Source organism: Eumetopias jubatus, unplaced genomic scaffold, assembly GCF_037043125.1.
Source record: "Eumetopias jubatus isolate StellerSeaLion01/CBP00866 unplaced genomic scaffold, mEumJub1_p1.0 scaffold_14, whole genome shotgun sequence".
NCBI classification, from domain to species: Eukaryota; Metazoa; Chordata; class Mammalia; order Carnivora; family Otariidae; genus Eumetopias; species Eumetopias jubatus.
Window position 1 is genome coordinate 1,174,785 of NW_028274820.1, and position 20,360 is coordinate 1,195,144.

General features: G+C 59.1%; 1 protein-coding gene across 1 annotated transcript in view; it reads left to right on the plus strand.

Moving 5' to 3' along the window:
- ADCY1 (adenylate cyclase 1) overlaps positions 1 to 20,360 on the plus strand; it is a 106,387-nt gene that overhangs the window by 36,450 nt on the left and 49,577 nt on the right. Inside the window, exons 3-5 of the mRNA XM_088018329.1 lie at positions 1,119 to 1,237; positions 5,368 to 5,479; positions 17,106 to 17,233. Coding sequence (XP_087874455.1) covers positions 1,119 to 1,237; positions 5,368 to 5,479; positions 17,106 to 17,233 — 359 coding nt within the window. The remainder of the gene's footprint in view (positions 1 to 1,118; positions 1,238 to 5,367; positions 5,480 to 17,105; positions 17,234 to 20,360) is intronic.

Below are 20,360 nucleotides of genomic sequence, written 5' to 3' on the forward strand. Positions count from 1 at the left end.
CACCGCCAGTCACTGCAGACTGTGTCTCAGTCTTGCCCCAGAGGCCCCGCAGCCAAGGAGGGGGTCGGCGTCCACCGGCCAGACCCCAGTCATCCTGCAGCTCCCACACCCTGTGCGGTGGCTTTTTTGCTCCTGAGGCTGTCCTCACATGCTCAGCCTGGACACTTCCACGTCTGGAGTCGTGTGCTCCGCCGGGACCTGGAGGCCTGTCCCCCCAGCTGACCCGATGTCAAGAGTGGCCCTAGGCCATTCCACTATTGGGATGTCCCTCTTCTGCACCGGAGCCTGTCCCTTTGGCAGCTGTGTGTGTGGACCTCAGGGTGGAGCCAGGCCTCGCTCTCGTTTGCTTTCCGAAGCAGGGTGGGAAGGGGAGCGAGAGGGACCGAGGGATGGGCCTCTGATGCGGGTGTGGCTGGCTGGTCAAGGGCCAGTGGGGTTGAGGTCAGGCTAGGATCCCGGGGAGGAAGAAAGGCAGGGTCTGGATGAAGAAACCGAGTCCTCCAAAGAGCAGTGGGGTCTCCAGGGCAGCAAGGCTCCTCTGGAAAAGCCTAGATGTTGATTCCATTCTCTGGGGGGGGGATGAAAGCATCTGACCCCCATAGAAAAGGAAGAAATCAAAAGACAAGACCAAGGGAGAAATGCAGTGTTGTCTATTTGTCTCTGTGAGATCAGGGGACCCCTGTTGGTCCTGGGGGATGGGTTTCTACAGCCCATCTTGAGGTCCCTCTCAGGCCCATGTTGGACAGTGGGGTGGGGAGTGAGGCCGGGCATCCTGTGTTTCCTGCCTGTGACCCCTGCTCAGTGCAGCTGGGGCACACGGGTGAGGGGCCCAACGGGAGAGGGTTGCCATGGTGGCCTGGGTGTTCCGGAGGTGATGCCGGTCCCTTCCCTGTGCTTGGGGAGCGAGTCACCTGTGTAATGACAGGCCAGGCCTGGGCACAACCCGCCGGGGCTTGGGGACCAGGCAGGATCTGCAGGACCAGACCGCATGCTGGTGCCCATGAGGAGGGTCTGCAGCCCCTCACGCGGGGCAGCTCATCAGCACCACCCTCCGGGCATGATTGAGGACTGATGGGGAAGCCCCCACTGCATCACATGGGCCTGTCTCTCCTGTCCAGGAGCGGCTGCTTATGAGCCTTCTGCCCCGGAATGTTGCCATGGAGATGAAGGAGGACTTCCTGAAGCCCCCCGAGAGGATTTTCCACAAGATTTACATCCAGCGGCATGACAATGTGAGGTAGGGCTGACGCTGGCCTGGCGGAGGTGGGCCTTGGGGAGCTCAAGTGAGAGTGATGGGAATGGGAGGCGATGGTGGGGGTGGGGTAAGCATGGGGGTGCAGGTAATGGCAGAGGTGGGAGGCCACAGGCAGACGGGGGTGGAGGGCCCCCTTTTGAGGGGAGGAGGGGCCAGGTGTGGGTCGTGGGTCGGGAGGCGCAGGTGAGCACCTGCTGGCTGGGAAGCAGGTCCCATGGAAGGTGGGCCTGGAGAATTCTTGGGTGATGGGTGTCATAGCTGCTCTGCCCCACTATTCCTCACCTCCCATTTCCTGCGTGGGCTAGAGAGAGGGTTGGCACTCTGCCCCTGAACTGGCTTGGGTGGTGGAATTTGGGCTGGGACTTGGCGCACGTCAGGGTAACGGCTGAGCGTTCTTCTACCTGGTGCCGGGCCTGGGGTAGGCGTTCTATTCCTCACTTGGCTCCTCTCGTGGCAGCCCCAGGAGGTAGGGAGTGTCCCGTTTTGCAGGTGAGGAAAGAGTCCTCGGGTGAACCAGCTCACCCCAGACACACTCTGAGGTTTGTGTGCTTGTTTTTAAAGACGCAACTAAAAATAAGTTGGTTCCACTCAATCGTACCTTCACTTTAAGAGTACTTACACTAGCTGAGTGTTGCACTTTCCATTAGTGTTACTCAGGCAGGCGGTGGTGGACGACCCTGGGCCCCCGCAGACACCACAGGACCCAAACCTCCTCCTGTTTGTGTTGAGTGCTGTGGACTGAGTCCCCACAAGCTGGTGCTTGTCCGTCGGGAATGAGCTAAGTAAGGCCTGCGGCTGCCAACCCCTCCCCATCAGGGTCCGAGCCCCCCGTGTGTGTGAGCTGGCGTGGCCAGCCACCGTCTGCTGAGCATGCTCACTTCCACTGCTGTGCCTCTCGGGAAGGACCGGTGTTGTCCTCCTGTGGAGGACGTTGAGCCCAGTGAGGTTAAAGCCCCAGGGTGTGGAGCCAGCACTTCAGTCCTGGCAGCCCAGGCACTGTCGTCTCTACTTGCAGGTGAGGAAACTGAGGTTGAAAGTGAAGCCCATGAGTGGTGGGGCTGGGGCCGGGCCTGGGACTGGCTGCTTCTGGCATCCACCTAGAGTTCCCATTCACCCACTGGCTCTCCTTTGTGAGTAAGGACATGGCACAGTGACCCAGCCCCCTGCTGAGACCAGACCACCAGAACAATCCAGAGAGTGCCTGGGGGTGGGTGTAGAGCGTCTGCACCCACAGTAGGGAAGGCATCAGATGTCAGGGACCTCCTGGGGTGGCAGCTGGGGGTGAGCCTGGTGCACGATGCCCTGGGACACCAGACACATGTGGAAAGTCACCGTTTCCCTGTGAGGCTGAAAAATCTCCATCCACATCCCCTGGTAGGTGCCTCATTCCCAGCAGGTGCAGGTGTGACAGCTCTGAGGTACGAGGGGAAGCCAGGGCGAGCGATGGCTTCCTCTAGCCCAGATGTGAATATCTCACTGTTCTCCTCGCCATCCTTGTTAGAGTCCCTCACTGGTCCCCATCACTCCAGGATTAAAGTTCCGAGTCAGTACACCGTTCACAGCTGATAGGCTGATGCCATCAGGAACAGTGGGGTGAGGACATCTGAAAATCCTCTCCTCCATAGAAGCAATGACAATACTGATGAAAACTGTCAGAGTCAACATTGTCAGGACACTGGAAATGAGCCCAAGCCTTGCAGGGATCCAGGAATGTTTACTTAAGAAAAACGCCTAAATCTGGGTAAAAACAGCAAGCTTTGTAGAGTTCTGACTTACCCTGTTCCACCGTTTTTAGCTCCATGATAGCTTTGAAAACCAGCAGCTGCAATCACAGGGAAAACCTGTCCACTGACAGCCATCTGAGGGGACAGAATGGGGTTGGGGCTTTGAAAAATCCTCAGAGAACTGTGTCATTATTTGACTGCCTGGGAATTCCCTGGAAAACCTTGCTCAGGGCTTGTCTTTATTTGACCTGACTCGACACTCAGTGTGAACAGCTTTTGCTCTGGGACATTTGTTAAAAAATCAGTGACAGTTGTTTAACATCATAGCTGTCAGAGACAGTGAAAGCAGCTGAGGCAAGCAGCAGAGCACTAAAAACTTAAAACTGGGGAACAAGATGTCTGTCAGGTGCTTTGAAAGGCTCTGGGAATGTTTCTGGGAATCAGAAGACCGTGCACAAGGGTAAGGCTGTGTGCATGCTCAGGAAAGACCACAAGGACCCCGGGCTGTCCTTGAGGTCTTGAGGCTGACCTTGAGGCTGTGTGCAAGCAGGAAGAGCAGACTAAGACAGAGTTGGAATCTGCCTGGCTGAGTGCCCATCATCAAAGACTGAAAGACTTACTGGCTTCAGGCATGTGAGGAAATTTCTGTCCAGTCATTAGCTGACCACTAGGCTAACCAACCAGAGAGTTTAATGGCCCCACGTGAGAAAGAAAACAGTCTTTACAGGATTTGTCAGAAAAGTCAATGAACAAATAACACAAATAGCAACAAGAACAACCCCAGTCCTGAGGTGTGTGTGTGTGGGGGGGGTTCTGATTTTCAGAGTTGTCACATTGTATTATCCAGTTTTCCATAAAAATATATGCAACATGCAAGAAAACACAAATGTTTGACTCACGCAGGAGTGACAAAAGCAGTCAATAGAAGCTGTCCCAGAAGAAGCCCACACATCGGACTTCTAGACAAAACTAAATCACATATATTTTTTAGAGATTTTATTTATTTATTTGAGAGAGAGAGCATGAGTGGGGGGGCAGAAGGAGAGGGAGAAGCAGACTCCCCACTGAGCAGGGAGCCTGACGTGGGGCTCCATCCCAGGACCCCAAGATCATGACCCAAGCCGAAGGCAGACTCTAAACCGACTAAGCCACCCAGGCACCCCTAAAGCACCCATTTTAAATACGTTCAAAGAACAAACCATGTCTAAATAAAGGGGAACATGAGAAAGACTTCCAGAAATTCCAACTTTGAAATATACATTAAAATGAAAAGGTCACTAGGGGAGCTCCACATTGAGCAGGTTTGAGCAGGTTGAAGAAAGAATTGGTGAACTTGAAGACAGACAGTTGAGGTCATGGAACCTGATGAACAGAATGAGAAAAGGGTGACAGAGAGAGAACAGAGGCTCAGAGACTCCAGGGACACCGACCAGCCCAGCAACACTCCCATAATGAGTCCCAGAGGAGAGGAAAGGGGCAGAGAGAATATTTGAAAAGAAATATGGCTGAAAATGTCTCGAATTCGATGAAAAAACGCTCACTTACACATTGAAGAAACTCAGTTAGGACACACACAAAGAGAGCCACCCCCAGACACATTGTAATCGAACTTTAAAAGCCAGAGACTAGGAGAGCAGTGGGAGAGAAGTGATGTGTCACATGCAGGTGACTGCCAACAAGACCAATGTGTGATTTTTCATAGGGAGTGGTGGAGGTGGGGGCTGGGGGTGGCACGTTCAAGGGCTGAACTAAACAGTCAGGAATTCTGTATCCAGCAGAAATCACAGTGAGGGCACCACTGTGCCGCGTGAGGCTTCATGGCTGTAGAGTGTCCCGGAAGGAGGCTGTGTTGGGGGGTGGGCACCCTTGTTTAGACCTGCCCAGCTCTGTAGCGAACGGATGCCCGCACATCAGGCTTCCATCCCACTAGGTGAGGCCCTGTCCCGATGCAGACCTAGCTGGCCCCTCGGTGAGGCTCGGGGATCCACAGCGGGGATCCAACTACGCTGGGGCTCTGTCGCCTTGTCAGCCCGCAGGAGGGGAAAGGGGCGAGGCCAACTCACTTCCTACAGGCACATCCCTTGTGCTCACTGACCACTGGTCCCAGGCCGTCTTGGGCTGGGGTTAGGTTTGGTGGCCGTGGAGCTGTGCCCCGCCCGTGTCCTGGGGGGTCAGCAGGAAATCCGCCTGGCCCCAGCGTTCACTCTGCCCCCCGTGGCTGTGAGGGCGTCCCCCACTTCCCTTCCAGCCCACCCCGAGGAATAGACACGTTTATTTTGGGCTGCTCATAAAGGCAGCCCTGGGCACAGCTCTGGGGGCTGCGGTCCGCCCGGGAGGCTGGGCCCCGCGTGCCCGCGGAGGAGGCAGCCTGGTGCCTTTTTCTTGCAGCATCCTCTTCGCGGACATCGTGGGCTTCACGGGCTTGGCGTCACAGTGCACCGCGCAGGAGCTGGTGAAGCTCCTCAACGAGCTCTTCGGCAAGTTTGATGAACTGGCCACGGTAAGCGCAGCCCCCCGTTGTGCACGGATCGCTGGAGCTGCCTCTGGGGCAACAGCGTGCCGGGTGGGCTCCAGTGGTGCGGGTGTGAGCGGGCGGACCGCCTAGCGCTTTCGCCCCGCCCAGCTGTCAATCACCCACAGCTCCCGCCTTGCGGAACCCCAGCGCTTTGGTCCCGCCCAGCTGTCAATCACCCACAGCTCCCGCCTTGCGGACCGCCCAGCACTTTGGTCCCGCCCAGCTGTCAATCACCCACAGCTCCCGCCTTGCGGACCGCCCAGCGCTTTGGTCCCGCCCATCTGTCAATCATCCACAGCTCCCGCCTTGCGGACCGCCCCAGCGCTTTCGCCCCGCCCAGCTGTCAATCACCCGCAGTTCCTTTGAGCAAAGGAAAGCGCTCTCCCTAGCGCAGCCAGAGCGCCTCCAGCTGGCTGGGTCCTGAGGCCCTGCGCGGGCTGCTCTGCCTTGAGGGTCATGTCTGGGGCCAGTTGGTGACGTTTGACGATGACAAACCCCCTTGTCTGTGGCAGGAGAGTGCTGGCGTTTTAAGACCTTCCTGGGACAGGTCACGTTCAGCCCTGCAGAGGTCAAGCCCAGGCCTGCCTAACAGCTTGGGTTTTCGGTGTGGAGGCAACTGACCGCCTGGTGTCCTTGGAACTTGACATCCGCCTTCCCTGCCCTGCAAGGACTTGCGGGGGGGGGGGGGGAGGACACAGAGATGTAGAGCCACGCCCACCTGCCCGGCCAGCCTCCCTCCAGGTGGACGCAGAGGGACCCTGAGCAGGTGGCTGTGGGGGAGGGGTAAACTCTGCTCAGAGTCAGAACTTTTCTCAGGGAAGGTCACAGTTAAAGGGCTTGGTAGAAAGAGTGGACAGACGTCCCCGTGATGAGGGAGGGGGAGGAGAGGTCCCCTGCCAGTGTGGCTCACACAGCGGAGTCGTGAGGACGTCCCTGCGTGTGCAGGGTGGGGTGAGGGTACCACGCGGGCTGCAGACTCAGGATGGCCCCTGGGCAGGACACAGAATGCCAGGCCCCAGCACCTGCCCTTGACCTGCAGGCGGAATGGGTGGTGATCACGCTGGCTGCAGTTTTGGGACCCGGCGCAGGCGGGAGAACGCTCGGCCTCGGGGGTGGGCGGCATGTGGGACCCCGATGCTGCCCCCCTCCCCCGCCCTCCACCCCGCAGTTTCCTTGAGGGGTGGCAGGGATCCTGAGACGTCCAGTTGTAAGGTCCCGCTTGCTCCAAATCGGTTGGCGCTAGAACCCTTTCTCCTGTGGCACCCCGTTGATGTCCTGGGCCTGTGCTCAGCGGGACCCCATGTTGGGGAGGCTGCTGCTTCTCTCCCCAGGATGAAAGTAGGAAGCGGCTGTCCACCGAGGGCGGGCGCTGCTTCTGGCCGTCACGTCCTGTCGCTGGGCGCCCTTGCAGCCTGTGCTTGGGGATGGGGGCGTCTCTGGGCTGGTGCCCTGGGGAGCCGCTGTGGCTCCGCCCACACGAAAGCTCTCCGGGGCCTCCTCCCTGCCCGACACCTGTGGTTTGGGGGAAGTATAAAGGAGGAGAGTGAGGAGTGTGAGCTTGTCCCCTGTGGCTTGTGTGGCTCGCTGGCCTGGTGGGAGCTTAGCACCTCCTGTGTGAGGTCAGAAAGTGTGTTTTGTCCGGGGCCAGGGTGCCTGGTGGCCCGGGGCTCTCTCGGTGCTGCTCCGAGCTTTCCTGGGCCTGCACCTTCTTCCTGCGCCTCCTGAAGAAGCTTCTGGATGAGGGTTCCACTGGCCACTGGGGCTGTCTGAGCACATGCTGCTGATGGAAGGGTGTGCCTTCCCCCCACTGTCGGAATCGGTCTTTCCAGCACCCAGACGTCAGCATCCTGGTCCCGGTGGGGACACGTTTGCTCAGTGACTCGGTGGTTAGCAGTTCACCAGCCTGGCTGGTGGCACCCCCCCACCCCCACCCCACCGCTGGCCCCGGGGGACCATCCCCACCCCCACTCCTGGTCTCTTACAACGGCACCTGCCCCCTGCCCCCAGGACAATGGGAGTCTGTAGACTCTCACCTTGTCCTTCTTCAGACGGGCTGCTCGTGTTTTCACTCTGCGTCTTTACGCACATCCTGGCTACTTGTTTTCTGTTACTGGGCGAGGGCTCTTGAGCTCTGTTATGTAATTTATAGCTCTGTCTGCGTCCCCTTCGGTCCTTTCAGTTTTGCGGCCTATGTTCTCAAGCTCTGCTATTCGATTCCTAAACATTTAGGGTTCTTAGGTCCTCCTGATGAATTAGCTCTTTGTGTTTTTTTTAGAGAGAGTGTGAGTGGGGGGAGGGGCAGGAGAGAGAGAGAGAATCCCAAGCAGACTCTGCACTGAGCGTGGAGCCCGACTTGGAGCTCGATCTCATGACCCTGAGGTCATGACCTGAGCTGAAATCTAAAGTCGGGCACTCAACCAACTGCGCCACCCAGATACTCCTAATTAATTCTTTTTTCATTAAAAAGTGACCCTCTTGGGGCACCTGGGTGTCTCAGTCGTTAAGCGTCTGCCTTTGGCTCAGGTCATGATCCCCAGGGTACCAGGATCAAGCCCTGCATCCGGCTCCCTGCTCCTCTGGAAGCTTGCTTCTCCCTCTCCCACTCGCCCTGCTCGTGTGCTCGGTCTCTCAAATAAATAAATAAAATCTTAAAAAGAAATGACCCTCTTTAACTGGAAATCGAGTTTTGTCTGTGTCCTGTGTTAGTATGTCCGTTTCGGCTTTCCTTTTGATTATTGTCAGGAAGCGTGTCTTTTTCCATCCCCTCCACTGGTGTGTGTCGTTTTATTTAAAGGGCTGGGTTTGCCATTTCTACCTCAAATCCGACAGTCCACCTTCGAGGGCCGTGCTGTCGGCTCACTGGGGTTCATCCCATCCGTTCCTTGTTGTTTTACTTCTTCTGCCGGTCTGTAGGTTCACGGAGTGTGCTCTGTGACCCGGGCCTGGCGCCTGTGTGGGCTGAAGGGCGAGTGCTCTTGGCGCTGTAGGTGCGGTGTGTCTGCTCTGGGGTCTGTGGCACATTCCTTGACTCCGTCTGAGAAGCTCGCAGGACGCGCCGCCCTCCTCGGCCTTTGTGAAATCGTGCATCTTTTCCTTTTTGTCATAAACCCCATCCTGCGTTGTCACCATTTTTGTTTGCACAAACACGCCATTCCCTTTTGAAGGTCTGTTGCTCTCGGGGCACGTGGGATTCGCCAGCGTGTCTCCATGGGGTTTCTCTGCCGAAGGAAGGGCAGACCAGCTGGTGATGAATGTTCTCTGTCTCTGTGTTACTGAGAAAGATCTTTGTTTTGCCCTTAGTTTTTGAATTTCTTTTCACTGGGTATAGAATTGTGAGTTAACAGGTGTATTTATTGTATTTATTTATTTGACAGAGAGAGACACAGCGAGAGAGGAAACACAAGCAGGGGGAGTGGGAGAGGGAGAAGCAGGCTTCCCGCCGAGCAGGGAGCCCGATGCGGGGCTCGATCCCAGGACCCCGGGATCATGACCTGAGCCGAAGGCAGACGCCTAACGACTGAGCCACCCAGGCGCCCCTTCACTGCTGGTTTTAAGCAATTTGATATTGATGCGCCTCCATTTGGTTTTCTTCACGGTGTTTGGGCTTCCCACATCAGTAGGTTTATGGTTTTGTCATCTTGGGGAGAAAGCCCTCAAATACTCCTTGTGTGTCTCCCCCTTCCTTTGGGGACCCCAAAGGAGGATCCTTTTCTATTTTGGGTTCTTTTTCCTTTTCTTTCATTCTGGATGGTTTCTGCTGCTGAGCTGCCCAGGTGACTGGCCTTGTCTCCTGCGAGGTGTGACCTGCGGTCTGTCCATCCATCCATCTGGCACAGTGTGGGTCTCTGAGGTTATGTTTCCATCTCTGGAAGGTCAGCGTGGATCCCCCGCCCCGTCGAAGTTGCTGCCGGACAGTTGAGAATTAGGAAGCTCTGCTCTTAGTGCGTCGATGGGGTCGAGTATTTTTCAACTGTGTTTTCCCTCCGATCTGCTTGAGCCCTGCTTCGAGGAGGCGCGGCACGTGTCCCGGTGTCTGGTGCGCAGGATGCGGTGAGGCCCGCAAGTGTGCTTGGAAATCACACACGCCGTGAGCCATACATCCGTCCTCACCGTGGTCCTGCCGGGCAGTCAGACCCAGAGCGTGTGTGTGTCTGCCTTGGTCTCCACAGTCACTGGCCGTTTATGTACCCCTTATCCTTGGCTGGCGGCAGATGTGCACAGTATTTTTGACCTTTTTTTCCATTTACTGGGGCCATTTTAGGCTTCCATTTGCTCTGATGACAGGGCCCTTCTCTGGATGCCAGTGTTCTTACCAAGGAAGCGAACCGGCCGGATGAAACAGACATCCCAACAGGCGCTTCCAGGAGGCCGTGGCGAGGAGTCCAACTGTGTCGGCTGTGGAGGCCAGCCTGGCTCCCTGCCTGCTCCTCAGGGGTGACGGGTCCTTAGTCGGGGTCGTGACCCCAGGAACCCTTCCAGAGACTGTTTCCGGCGTGAGCTTGTTGTACCGTTGTAAGTTCTCAGGCCCAAGGTGGCCTTTGTCTGGCCCATGACAGGGGACATATTCAGATTTAGGACAATGTAGGCCACACGCCCAGGCAAGGTGGCTGATTTGCACCCGAGCCAGTGGGCAGTTGGCGAGGGTGGACAAGCCCAGGAGGCGTTTCCTGTCGGGGTGAGCTGTGTCGGCTCATGAGCTCTCCTCGGGGACCCCACCCCGGGCTGGGCCAGTCTGCACCGTCCCCGGCTCGCACACAGCGGGGGCCTTGCTGACCCACCTGACCCGACACGCAGGAGCACTGGGGCAGACTGCAGGGATTGGTTGGGATTGTGAGGGAAGACAGGACGGTGCCGAGGGTGAGAATCTGGCCACCCACGGTGAATGGGAGGCTCTTGGCACGGTCCGGCTCTTTGGCTCAACCTTGAGTTTCTGGAAGATGACTATTATGACCGTGTTAGTGAAGGTGTTAGTTATCTGTGTTACTCTGGGTGTTCCCGTGGAAACCAGTCCGAGAGCTGGAGCTCGCTGGGGCGTGTGCTCATTGTCCTTCCCAAGCCCCGTCCTTCCTCCTCCTCGGGCTTTCCTGGGGCTTGATCCGGGGGCCAGGACTCTCCGGGCAGCCATGAGGACTCAGGGGCACCCTCGAGTCTCATGCCTTGGTTTCCTGGCCTGTGAAACGTGAGGATACCCCATGGCCTGCCATCCCTCCCTGCTCCAACGCCCTCATCCTGGGAGCCGCTCCAAGCCGTCGGTGCCGTGTTCCCCGGGCGCGCTTGTCCGCCGACGGCTTCTCACTGCCGAGTGGTGCTCTTTCCGCAGACGTGCCGTGCACGCGCCATCGGGCTTGCACGCAGCGAACCGATGGGGGAGCGCAGGGCTCTGCCTGGAACGTCCAGTGCAGGAGGGAGGCCGGAGCTGGGCCAAGTGTGGTCAGGACTGGGGCCAGCTGGGAGGAGGAAGCAGCACGCGTGTCGTCCACGCTCAGCTGGAGAGGCTGACCCCAGTGGTCGGAGTGTGTGCAGGATGGCCCGTGGGGTGGAAGGAACCCCCCGCTTCCAGAACGCGTGTGCACACGTAGGTGCGTGCCGTCGGGGGATGGCTGGAGGGAGGGTCCCAGAAGGACTATGGTTCTCGCTGACTCGTGCATCCCCAGTTTTAATTTTCGGAGTTTCCCGCATTCATCCAGGATGAGCCTGGATTTCTTTAGTTATTCCTTAATTAGCAGGAAATAAACACTGTTTCCTGAAAAAGCAGTAGGTGTTTGGAATTCAGAGGAACCTGTCGTTTCTGTGCAGTAGAAACTCGCCTCCACCCTGCCTGCCGGCGGCCGCCCCGGTTCAGGAGCGCGGTCCCCGGGAGGCGGGAGCCGGCAGTGGGAATCGGGATCTTCAGGCTCCAGGCGCTGTTTCCCTGGGTGGAGAGTGCCTTTGCTGCTGGAGGGCAGGCTGCGTGCCCACAGGCCACGAGGTGTTGCCATGGCCCAGGGACCACCCAAGACCGTGGGAAAGTATGTCCCTTTTGCGTCGCTGAAGGTGTAGTCCCAAGCAGACGGCTCGCACCTTGTTGGCGTGTCCTCTCGGGGAGGAGGTTCCGTGCTGTCCCTGGAGTGTGACCATCACTGCCCGGACCACGAGGGTTGACAGGGGGCTTAGGGGCCTTCTCGCCAGGGTCACTCGCCCGGTGCTTCCCACTCCGCCTGCTTCTGTGTGCAGAGATGTAACCCGCGGCTGCGCCCTCACACGGGGTCCTTCAGGGAGGGGACATCCACTCCGCGTCCACGGCGGCTCAGAGCTGTGGCGTGGCTCCTCCTGGGAAGGTGTGGGGAGCCCGGCTCACGTGGGGTGAGTGCGTGGCTCCTGGGCACGTGCTCAGGGAAGGTGCAGGGAGAGGCATGGCGGCCGGGGCGGGCAGTGTGCGGAGGAGACACGCGACCCCCGTGTGACACCGAGGAGGCACAGCCCACTGCAGCGTGCGTACTGTGTGCAGATCCGGCCTAGGTGACGGGTGCAGCCTGCACAGGTCAGACCCAGCCCTGCCCTCAGGGGTTCAAGAGCTTGTTTTACAGAAATGTCACTCATGCACGGAGGCAGAGAGGACACGGCAGCCCCCACCGGACACCTCCCCCCCCACAGTGGCTGATGTCTGGCCATTCTTGCTTTGGTCACGCCTCTCCTCCCGGCCCTAGATGTCACCGCACCTCACAGGCTTGGCCCCCAGCCCTTCCCTTGAGCACGATTGGCCACCAAGACGCCTTTGTCACCCTCTGGGCCACATCACCTGCTTATCATGTCAGGCGCCCTCCCCTCAGCGGCCTTGTTCCAGGCAGGATACGTGTGTGGGTGTAATTCATGGCGGGACGGACCGCCGGCATGGAGCTGATGCCATTTGTCACAGCCCCCCCACTCTAAGAGGACGGCCACGCAGGGTGCGCGGGGGCAGAGAGGCTGGGGGAGCGTGGCCGGGGCTTTCTCGGGGTTTCCACGGAGGAAGAGGGGAGGCAGGCGAGGGGCCGCTCTGGGGAACGCCGACCCTGGGCTCTGGGTGTCCCCTGTCCTGGCACCTGGCCTGGGCGGCAGGGCAGGGTCGCAGCTGGGTGTGAGGGTGCAGAGAGGACATGGGGCTGTGGGCTCTGGACCCTTGGGGTTGGCGGAATAAGAACAAGGAGGACCTAGTTAGCAACGCCCCCAGACGCCTGTCAGGACACCGACGACAGAAAACAGGGAACATGCACATCGAACCCTTGGGGGCGGCTCCCGCCCGTCACCTCCCCTGAGCCTGCAGGCCACCGGAGCTGGGCTCAGGTCCCCGGGTTCTTCCTGAGTGTTGGGGAGCCTTCTGGAAGCATCCATGTTCTCCCTGTTCCTCCCCTGGCGTGCCTATCGCTGGCTCCCGCCCGGGTGCGGCATGGCTCCTGGTTCCTGCGTGTGTGACCCTCCTGCTTCCCGTGACGTCGCACCCGGGTGCCGCGGCAGGTTCCCCGCAAGCGGGGCCGCTTGGCAATTCGCTGGGGTGAGTCTTTCCTGTCATTTTTCCTGCCCTTATTCACTCGTGATTCTCTAAATAGAAGAATGTTCCCACATCAGCTGATTGGTGATCCTCAAAAACAAAAACAAAAACAAAAAACAAAAAACCCATAAATGCTTGGCTCTTGTCACCGGTCTGTTTTCCAAATAAGGAGTCTGTGCCCTAGAGCCGGCTGGTGGGCGAGCGGGGAGGTTCCTCCGTCCTGGTCCTCCGTTCTGGGTGTTACTGGGATTTGTGGACACTGGGTGTGCGTGGACGCATTCCATCCGTTTCTGACGCCCACGGCTCCCACCCCCCGGTTCCCGTCCTGGTGCCCCCTGCCTCATTTGGACGAGACCGGCAGCCGTTCGTGTCCAGGGACAGCCTCACATAGAAGCGGCTTCTCTGGAAGCCCGGCTTCCTTCCAGCACACAGGGCTTTCCCGCTCATACTCTAGCATCTCAGGACAAGGGATGGGTGTGCTTTTTAGAAGAATAACAACAAATTCTGAGTTTGTGTGGGTATTTCCAACTCCCCAAATAACTTCACTCCTTCGATTTTCATTCCCGTGTCTCCCCTCCCCCGAGGCTGGAAACCTGCCGACAGTAACGCCGTTTACCTGTTTCGTGTGCTTAGATACCCTCAGTTCAGAAGAACGTTGTCAGCGTCAACACCCACAGCAAGACTGCTGCATGTGGTTTGGGGTTCTTCTTAGCATTTCTTTGTTTTGTCCTTGGCTGACATCCTACTGTACACACGGTCACGTCACCTGGAATAACTGTCTGTGCGGTCACGCTCCCGACGCGGTCACCCTTAGGCTTATTTCGTTCTAGTTTTGGTTTTTGGGCATCACTGTTTTCAACTTAATTTTTTAAAAAAAGATTTATTTATGTATTTGAGAGAGCGGGAGAGGGGGAGACTCCCCATGGAGCACAGAACCCGATGAGGGGCTTGAACTCATGGCCCTCACCAAAATCAGGAGTCAGACACTCAACTGACTGAACCACCCAGGCGCCACTCAATTTAATTTTTTTTAAGTGAGTAAACTATTTGCATGGCTTGGTTCCTTAGTGTTAGACCCGAGAGCAGGTGCGTGGAGGGAGGGTGGCCCTGCCCGCATAGTCAGGCCTGTGGGGCTATCCCTCGGGCGCTCCCCGTCCTGGGCGCCGGGAGCTGATGTGCTGCTGGGAGGTGCCTTGTTGGGCCGGTCTGGGGCTGCAGAGACGGCCCCGCTGCAGGACAGACATCTGCTCCTGGGCGGTCCCTCCCGGCGGGCGGAGGCTCCAGGATAGCAGGACCGCCATCTTACCCAGGGGCTGGCACAGAAGGGCCAGATGAACAGAGCCGCGTGCGGATGCGTTAAGTGGAATGGAAGTCGAAGCAAATGGTGGTGTGTGCTCCCTCCCAGCAATCACCATCGCTTACGTCGTGGGTCCCTGCCCTCCAAGGCCCCCACGGCTGCCCCACAGCAGGACTGGTGGGTCAGAGCTTGTCCGCGAGCTTGCAGACCACACCTGGCAGGCTCAGCATGAGGCCTCCCCCCCTGGATCCTCCTGCTGCCCCTCTGGGCCACTGGCCACTCTGTCCCCCAGCCAGGGGGGAGGGACAGTTTGGACGCTGCGGGCGGAGGTCTCAGGAAGAGCTGTCCAGTCGTCATAGAGGCTTGGGCTCAGCTCCAGCGCCGGTGTTCTGGAACCACCGGGAAGTTTTTAAACTGAAATGTGCCAAACTCCGTGAAAACACCTCTTTTGGTCTCTCAAGCCGGCTAACGACAGCCAGGACATTTGAGATTAGAAGGACAAGATGAAGCGTTAGCCCCTTACTGCCCCAGTCTGCTGTGGGCTGTGTCCCTGGCCTGGCCCTGCAGGGCCGGTGAGGAGGGGCCGCGGCTTCGTGCTGGGGGGCGGTCACCAAGGACACATCTGCTGCTGACAGGCTGTAATTAGGAGGCTGTGGCCCCTGGACGCTACCTGCTAAGTGGCTTTGCCCCTCCGCCCTCACTTGGAGATCGGCCGCACGGGGCAGCGATGGTCACACTCCTGCAGCTCACACGCACCCGCCTGTCCAGAGACAGGACATACAAAGAAGGGCAGGAGGCCGCCTGGAGCACCTCGGGGACGAGCCGGGGGCACAGGGATGCCCTGTGGTGGTGCTGATGGGCACACATCTCCCTTGAGGTACCCAGCTCCGGGTATGGGTGCCCTTCCTGAAATCGTCTGCAAGAATAGCGCTGTCACCTCCGTGGGCTCCTTGGGGGGTGGGTCTGGAACCCCAGAATGATTGCTGGGAGGACGTCCTGGCAGCCAGGAGAGGGGTGAGGCTTGGCAGTGGCCCCTGGTGTCATCCCTGGGTCTGGGGACGGGAGGTTGGGAGAGGGGCTCTCTGTCCCTGGCCTGCTCTGACTTGGGGGCAGTGACGATGGGGACAGTGGGCTGGGCACTCCCAGAGTGTCAGGAGAGAACCCAGTGCTGCCTGCTGGCTTGGAGGCTTGGTGAGCGTGGCCGGAGAAGCCTGGCCAGCCAACTCCCAGGGGCCCAGCTCTGCAGGGAGGACGTCTGCACCCGGCCATCTGGCTCTGGGCTCCCTGATGTCATCGCAGGACAGGTCGCCCCCAGCATGGCCTTCCCCTGGGACACCAGGAGAACCCCTTCCATAGACAAGGAGGCTGGCATTCTAATGGTTAAGCGGCTGCCCACCCCGCGGTCACTCGGAGGCTGAGTGGCCAGGCTTGCACCTCCCTGTGGTCAGCTCGCAGTCTGCAGGGGGGGCCCGAGGGCTCTGTCTGCTGAGGGGGGCCCGGGGCTGGGTGGGCACCCGGTCCTCTGATGCGGGGCCGCGGCCCGGGCAAGTGTGGGTGTGTGGGAAGCGGAAGCTGAGAGTTCTTACTGTGAATTCTCAGGTTAACGTGTCTCATTGGAGGAAACCTGCAGGAGGGAGGTCTTCTGTGACAGAGGGAGAGCAGGTTGGAACAGGAGCTGTGGGATGTGCTCTCAGAGTGGGGTCCGCGGGGCTCTGGGCGTGCAGGACATCTCGGGGCCTGTGGGGTGCTCCTCACCCGGGATGTGCTGGCAAGACCAGCCCCTCGCAGAATCCCACGGGCCCACGGGCCCCACGCGACGTGGAAACAAGCCACGCTTCTCGCTGCGTGTGTTTGTTCTGGGAAACATCATACATTTTCATGAAATTTGCTGCTTGCGTTAACATGTAGAGGATTTGCTATCACCTTTGAGTGCGTTAATGCGATTTGAAGAACGTCTTGAATGTCCAGGGGCAGGACCTGCTCACGGGAAGGAGTTTTGTGAGGCCGTCCGCTATTTTAGGGGCGTAAAGGGGAGCTTTACGGAAGCATCTGAGAAGTAAAACTTCAGTCACGGCCGTAATCACAGCCGAGACCAATGGGCTAGCGCATGACGGGCGCTAGGAAGTCCTTCCCAGCAGGACGGCGAGGTGGGTGCGGATGCTCTCTTACCGTCGTATAAGTGCCAGAGTGGACGTTCTGGGTGTCCCTGTGGGCGGCCAGGTCAGGGTGCAGACCCTGGCGGTCCCCTTGGGGCTCGGGCCCTGGCAGGTAACTCTTTGGTGATAGCCGCCCAAGTGTCCCATGGACCTCAACCTCAGGGACACTCAGGTGCGTGCACCTGCCCGTCTGGAGCTGGTGTGCGTGGGGGTCTGATGTGAGGCACAGGGTCCATCGTACGGCTGTCCAAGACGGTGGTCAGGAGGGGCGCTGTGCTGGGCCCCCCAGGAGAGAGAACGTCCCGGGAAAGGCGCTGGCTCTGGACTTGGGGCAGCTTCCCAAACTTGGATGGTCTGTGGGTTTGGCCAGGTGGGCTCAGGGATGGGCGGGGTGGACCCCTGCGTGGGAACAGGCCTGAGTGCAGGCTTGGGGGGCGCGTGGGTGCCCCCAGTGAGCCTAATCACTGCCGTGGAGGCTGTTCCCCCTCCTGAGGCTGCCCTGGCCTCGGAGGGGGTCCCTTGGGTGGGGTTGTGGGGCCTGGTGCCCGTGGTGCTGCCTGCTCCGTGGTCACCGGCTCCGTGGTGGCGAAGGTGTAGGTGCCCAGGCCCCAGGTACGTCACTAATGTGCGATTTGTCCTCTCGCCCCCCAGGAGAATCATTGTCGCCGGATCAAGATCCTCGGGGACTGCTATTACTGTGTGTCTGGCCTCACCCAGCCCAAGACTGACCACGCCCACTGCTGCGTGGAGATGGGCCTGGACATGATTGACACCATTACGTGAGTGCCCGCAGGGACAGGTCCGCCTCGCACCCCCCGTGGGTCCTGTAGGCCCGAGGGGCCGTGTGTCCCCAGGCTGCAGAGCGCCAGGTTGCATGGCGAGGCTCGGGTCGGGGAGCTCCCGCCTGAGCTGGGTGCCTCTGAGACCGTCGCCTTTGCAATTTGCTGGGACGGCATTTCTTCATCCGTGGCCATCTTGGGTGTGGTCAGGGATGCATTAATGGTGCAGGAAGAAATCAGCTTCATAGCTTAGCCAGACAAGACATCCAGGGAGTCAGCTGGGGATGGAGTGGCTTAGATCCAGCCGAATTCCCCTGAAAGGGACTGCACGTGTTTGTCTTCACGGGCATAGGTGTCCAGGGCTCTCTGCTGGAGGAGCTTAGAGGGAGCAGGCGTGCCTCCTGAGAACACCGTGGGCCAGCCGCACCTCTGAGCCAGCCTCGTCCTGTCCCGTCAGAGAGTGGAATGAAGAATTAGGGACCCTCCGTCGGGGCAGGGAAGGTGTGGGGCTGGGAGGTTGAGCTGGTGCCCACGTCTCAGCAGCGTGGAGGGATGGGTGCAGTCCGGCGAGACGGGGTTAGCAGGGATGGGTGTAGACGTCCACACTTGGAGCCGAAAAGTAGTGGCAACAAAGTTGTATGAGGAACACGGGAGAACAGAGAGAGAGAGAGAGAGAGAGACCCAGCCCTAGGGTCGGGGGCGGAAGAGGCCCAGTGACTCCAGTGGTCTGCTCCAGCGAGGGGTCCTCTGAGTGGACAGGGGGATCCAGAGCAGGGGGACGGTTGGGTGCATGCGGACCCCGTGTGTGGTTCTGGGGTGCTCAGGATCAGGGGGGTGGTGCCGCGCCGGCCGCACGTCCAGTAGGGTTGTTCACTGTGCAGATATGACAGTCCCCGACGTGTGGGCTCAGGACGGGCTTGTGAGGGGCCGGGCGTTTGCTGCCGCTGGACACTGGACGGAGGGAAGGAATCTCCTCATGGGCAGGCGCGTGCAGGCCCCGACCGCCTGGGTTCTGACCTCTCCTGAGGCTGGAGGGATCGAGGACCTGTTCCCGGTCCGGCGGGTGGGGAAGGATCTTGTGTTGCACTTGGTGGGTAGTGTGTCCCTGTGGGAATAACAGGTGGGAAGGTTTACAGGCTCCGTGTTAAAGACAACACAAGGGTGCCGATGTGGAAGTGAAGGCCCGGGGCTCCCACCCCCATGGCAGGTGCAGCTCGTGGGGCTGGGGGCTCTCCCAGCGGGTCCCCAGCTGCTGGAGCAACCATTCCCCCACTCTGCAGGGAGGGGGCCGCTCAGCACAGGGTGCAGGAGATTCCTCTGCTCCAAAGCGTCAGGACTCTGTGCATTTCCAGTAGCGCGAGATCCTCGTCTGTCACAGGCCTTAGCGAATCGCGCATCGCACCGGCAAGCGTGCGGGGCGAGGTCTGGGTGTTTTGGTTTGCGGTATTGGATCAGGGGAAGTAAACAGCATGTGCTCTGCCCTCCGGGACCCAGCCTTGGGCTGGCGAGGCCGCCGTGGTTGTCCGCTAACCCTGCTGCAGTCAGCCGGAGCAGCGATGGCCCAGGGAGGGGGGGCCGTCTCTCACGGCTCTGCAGGCCCTCCTCCCGTCTCTGTTCTCGGCAAATGTGTCTCGGTGAGACTGCCCCTGATGCGCGGCTAACTGAGATGTGAGTGTCCAGGTAACTATGTATCTACTGCCACCAGGATCCAGATGTTTGAGGCAGAACCTTCCAGAAGAGGTGAGGGTGTGCAGGCTGTAGGATTTGATCCCCGTGACCTTTGCCCCATCCTGGCCGTGGAGGTGGAGATGCTGTGAAATGGGCAGAAACACCGTCTGCAGCTTTTCTTGTTCACGTTTCTCTGTGTTCCTTTCCTTTTGCAAATATCAAAAAAAAAAAAAAAATCCAAAATTTTAACCGTATTTTGTTTGTTTCAGCGCTTCTCACTAGAGGTTGGCAAATGACTGAGAAAAGTTAAAATTGAGAGAAAAGATGTTCAATATATGTAAAACTAAGTAGGTGTCAAAGACATGCAGACTCCCGAGTAGCCTTTGCTGTAAACCTGTGACACGTGGACTTCCGGACGTGCACCGGGACCTTGGACCCGATGTGAAACACTCTGGTCCTGGGGGCCGGGCCCTCGGTGGACGCAGGGGTGGTGCGGGGCTCCCAGTGGGTCCAGGACGGCTTTGCACGGGGGCGAGGCGGTGTGGCGGTGGGATCCTGTGGGACCGCTGGGTAGTCTGCACATGGAAGCTGGGGCTGGGCAGGCAGGGCCGAGCGGGATGCTGTCCTCCCGGGTGGGGGTGCTCCACCCAGGTGACGGGACCCCAGCAGCTGTGTGGCGTGGGGTCCACGGCCACAAGGACTGCTCGGGCCGTCCTGCAGTCCGGGGTCTTCGTGGACCCTCTCCCAGTGTTTCTGCACCTGTGTCTTCCAGAACAGGGGTTAGTGGGATGTGGGCCGCGGCCTTGAGCCTGGAGACGCCAGGGTAGCTGGGCGGTTGTCAGAGCCCGTTGGCGCTCATTCAGCCCCGCCCTGGATTGCACATGGGAAACGGAGACCCGGAGAGGGCAGAGGTTGGCCTGGTCACCTTGCTGGGCCGATGGGACTTCCCTAGAAATCAGGGGCCGCCCTGCTCATGTGCGCTCCCCACGTGGAGTGGCCGCCTTTGCCCATCTGCGGTTCCGAGAGCCAAAGACTCTGGACGCTCTGCTCACCAGCCCCTGTGTCTGTGTCCTGTGCTTACATTCTGGACAGAAGACCCCAAGCTCTTTATTTCATCATCAGAGCCCCTTGTCTTCTTTTAGGGTTTCTAATTCAGATGTTTTAAGGAACCCGGGCGCCCCCAAGTCTCTGGTCATTTGGGCCAGACTGCCCGGTGGTCGGGGCATGGCCGGAAGAGGTCTCTGACAGACCCTGTTGTACTGGCACCAGTGATGGGTCCTCAGGGATGGGGTGAGGATCTGGGAGGGCTTCCTGGAGGCTGCATCTCAGCTGGGCCACGTCATATTAGGAGCAAGATGGGTGCACACGAATCAACCCCAAGTTCTGAAGTAGGAGGGAGATTTATCATTGGGATCATGGGTGGCCTGCTATCCTGCGGGGGGTGGGGGGTCTGCAGGTG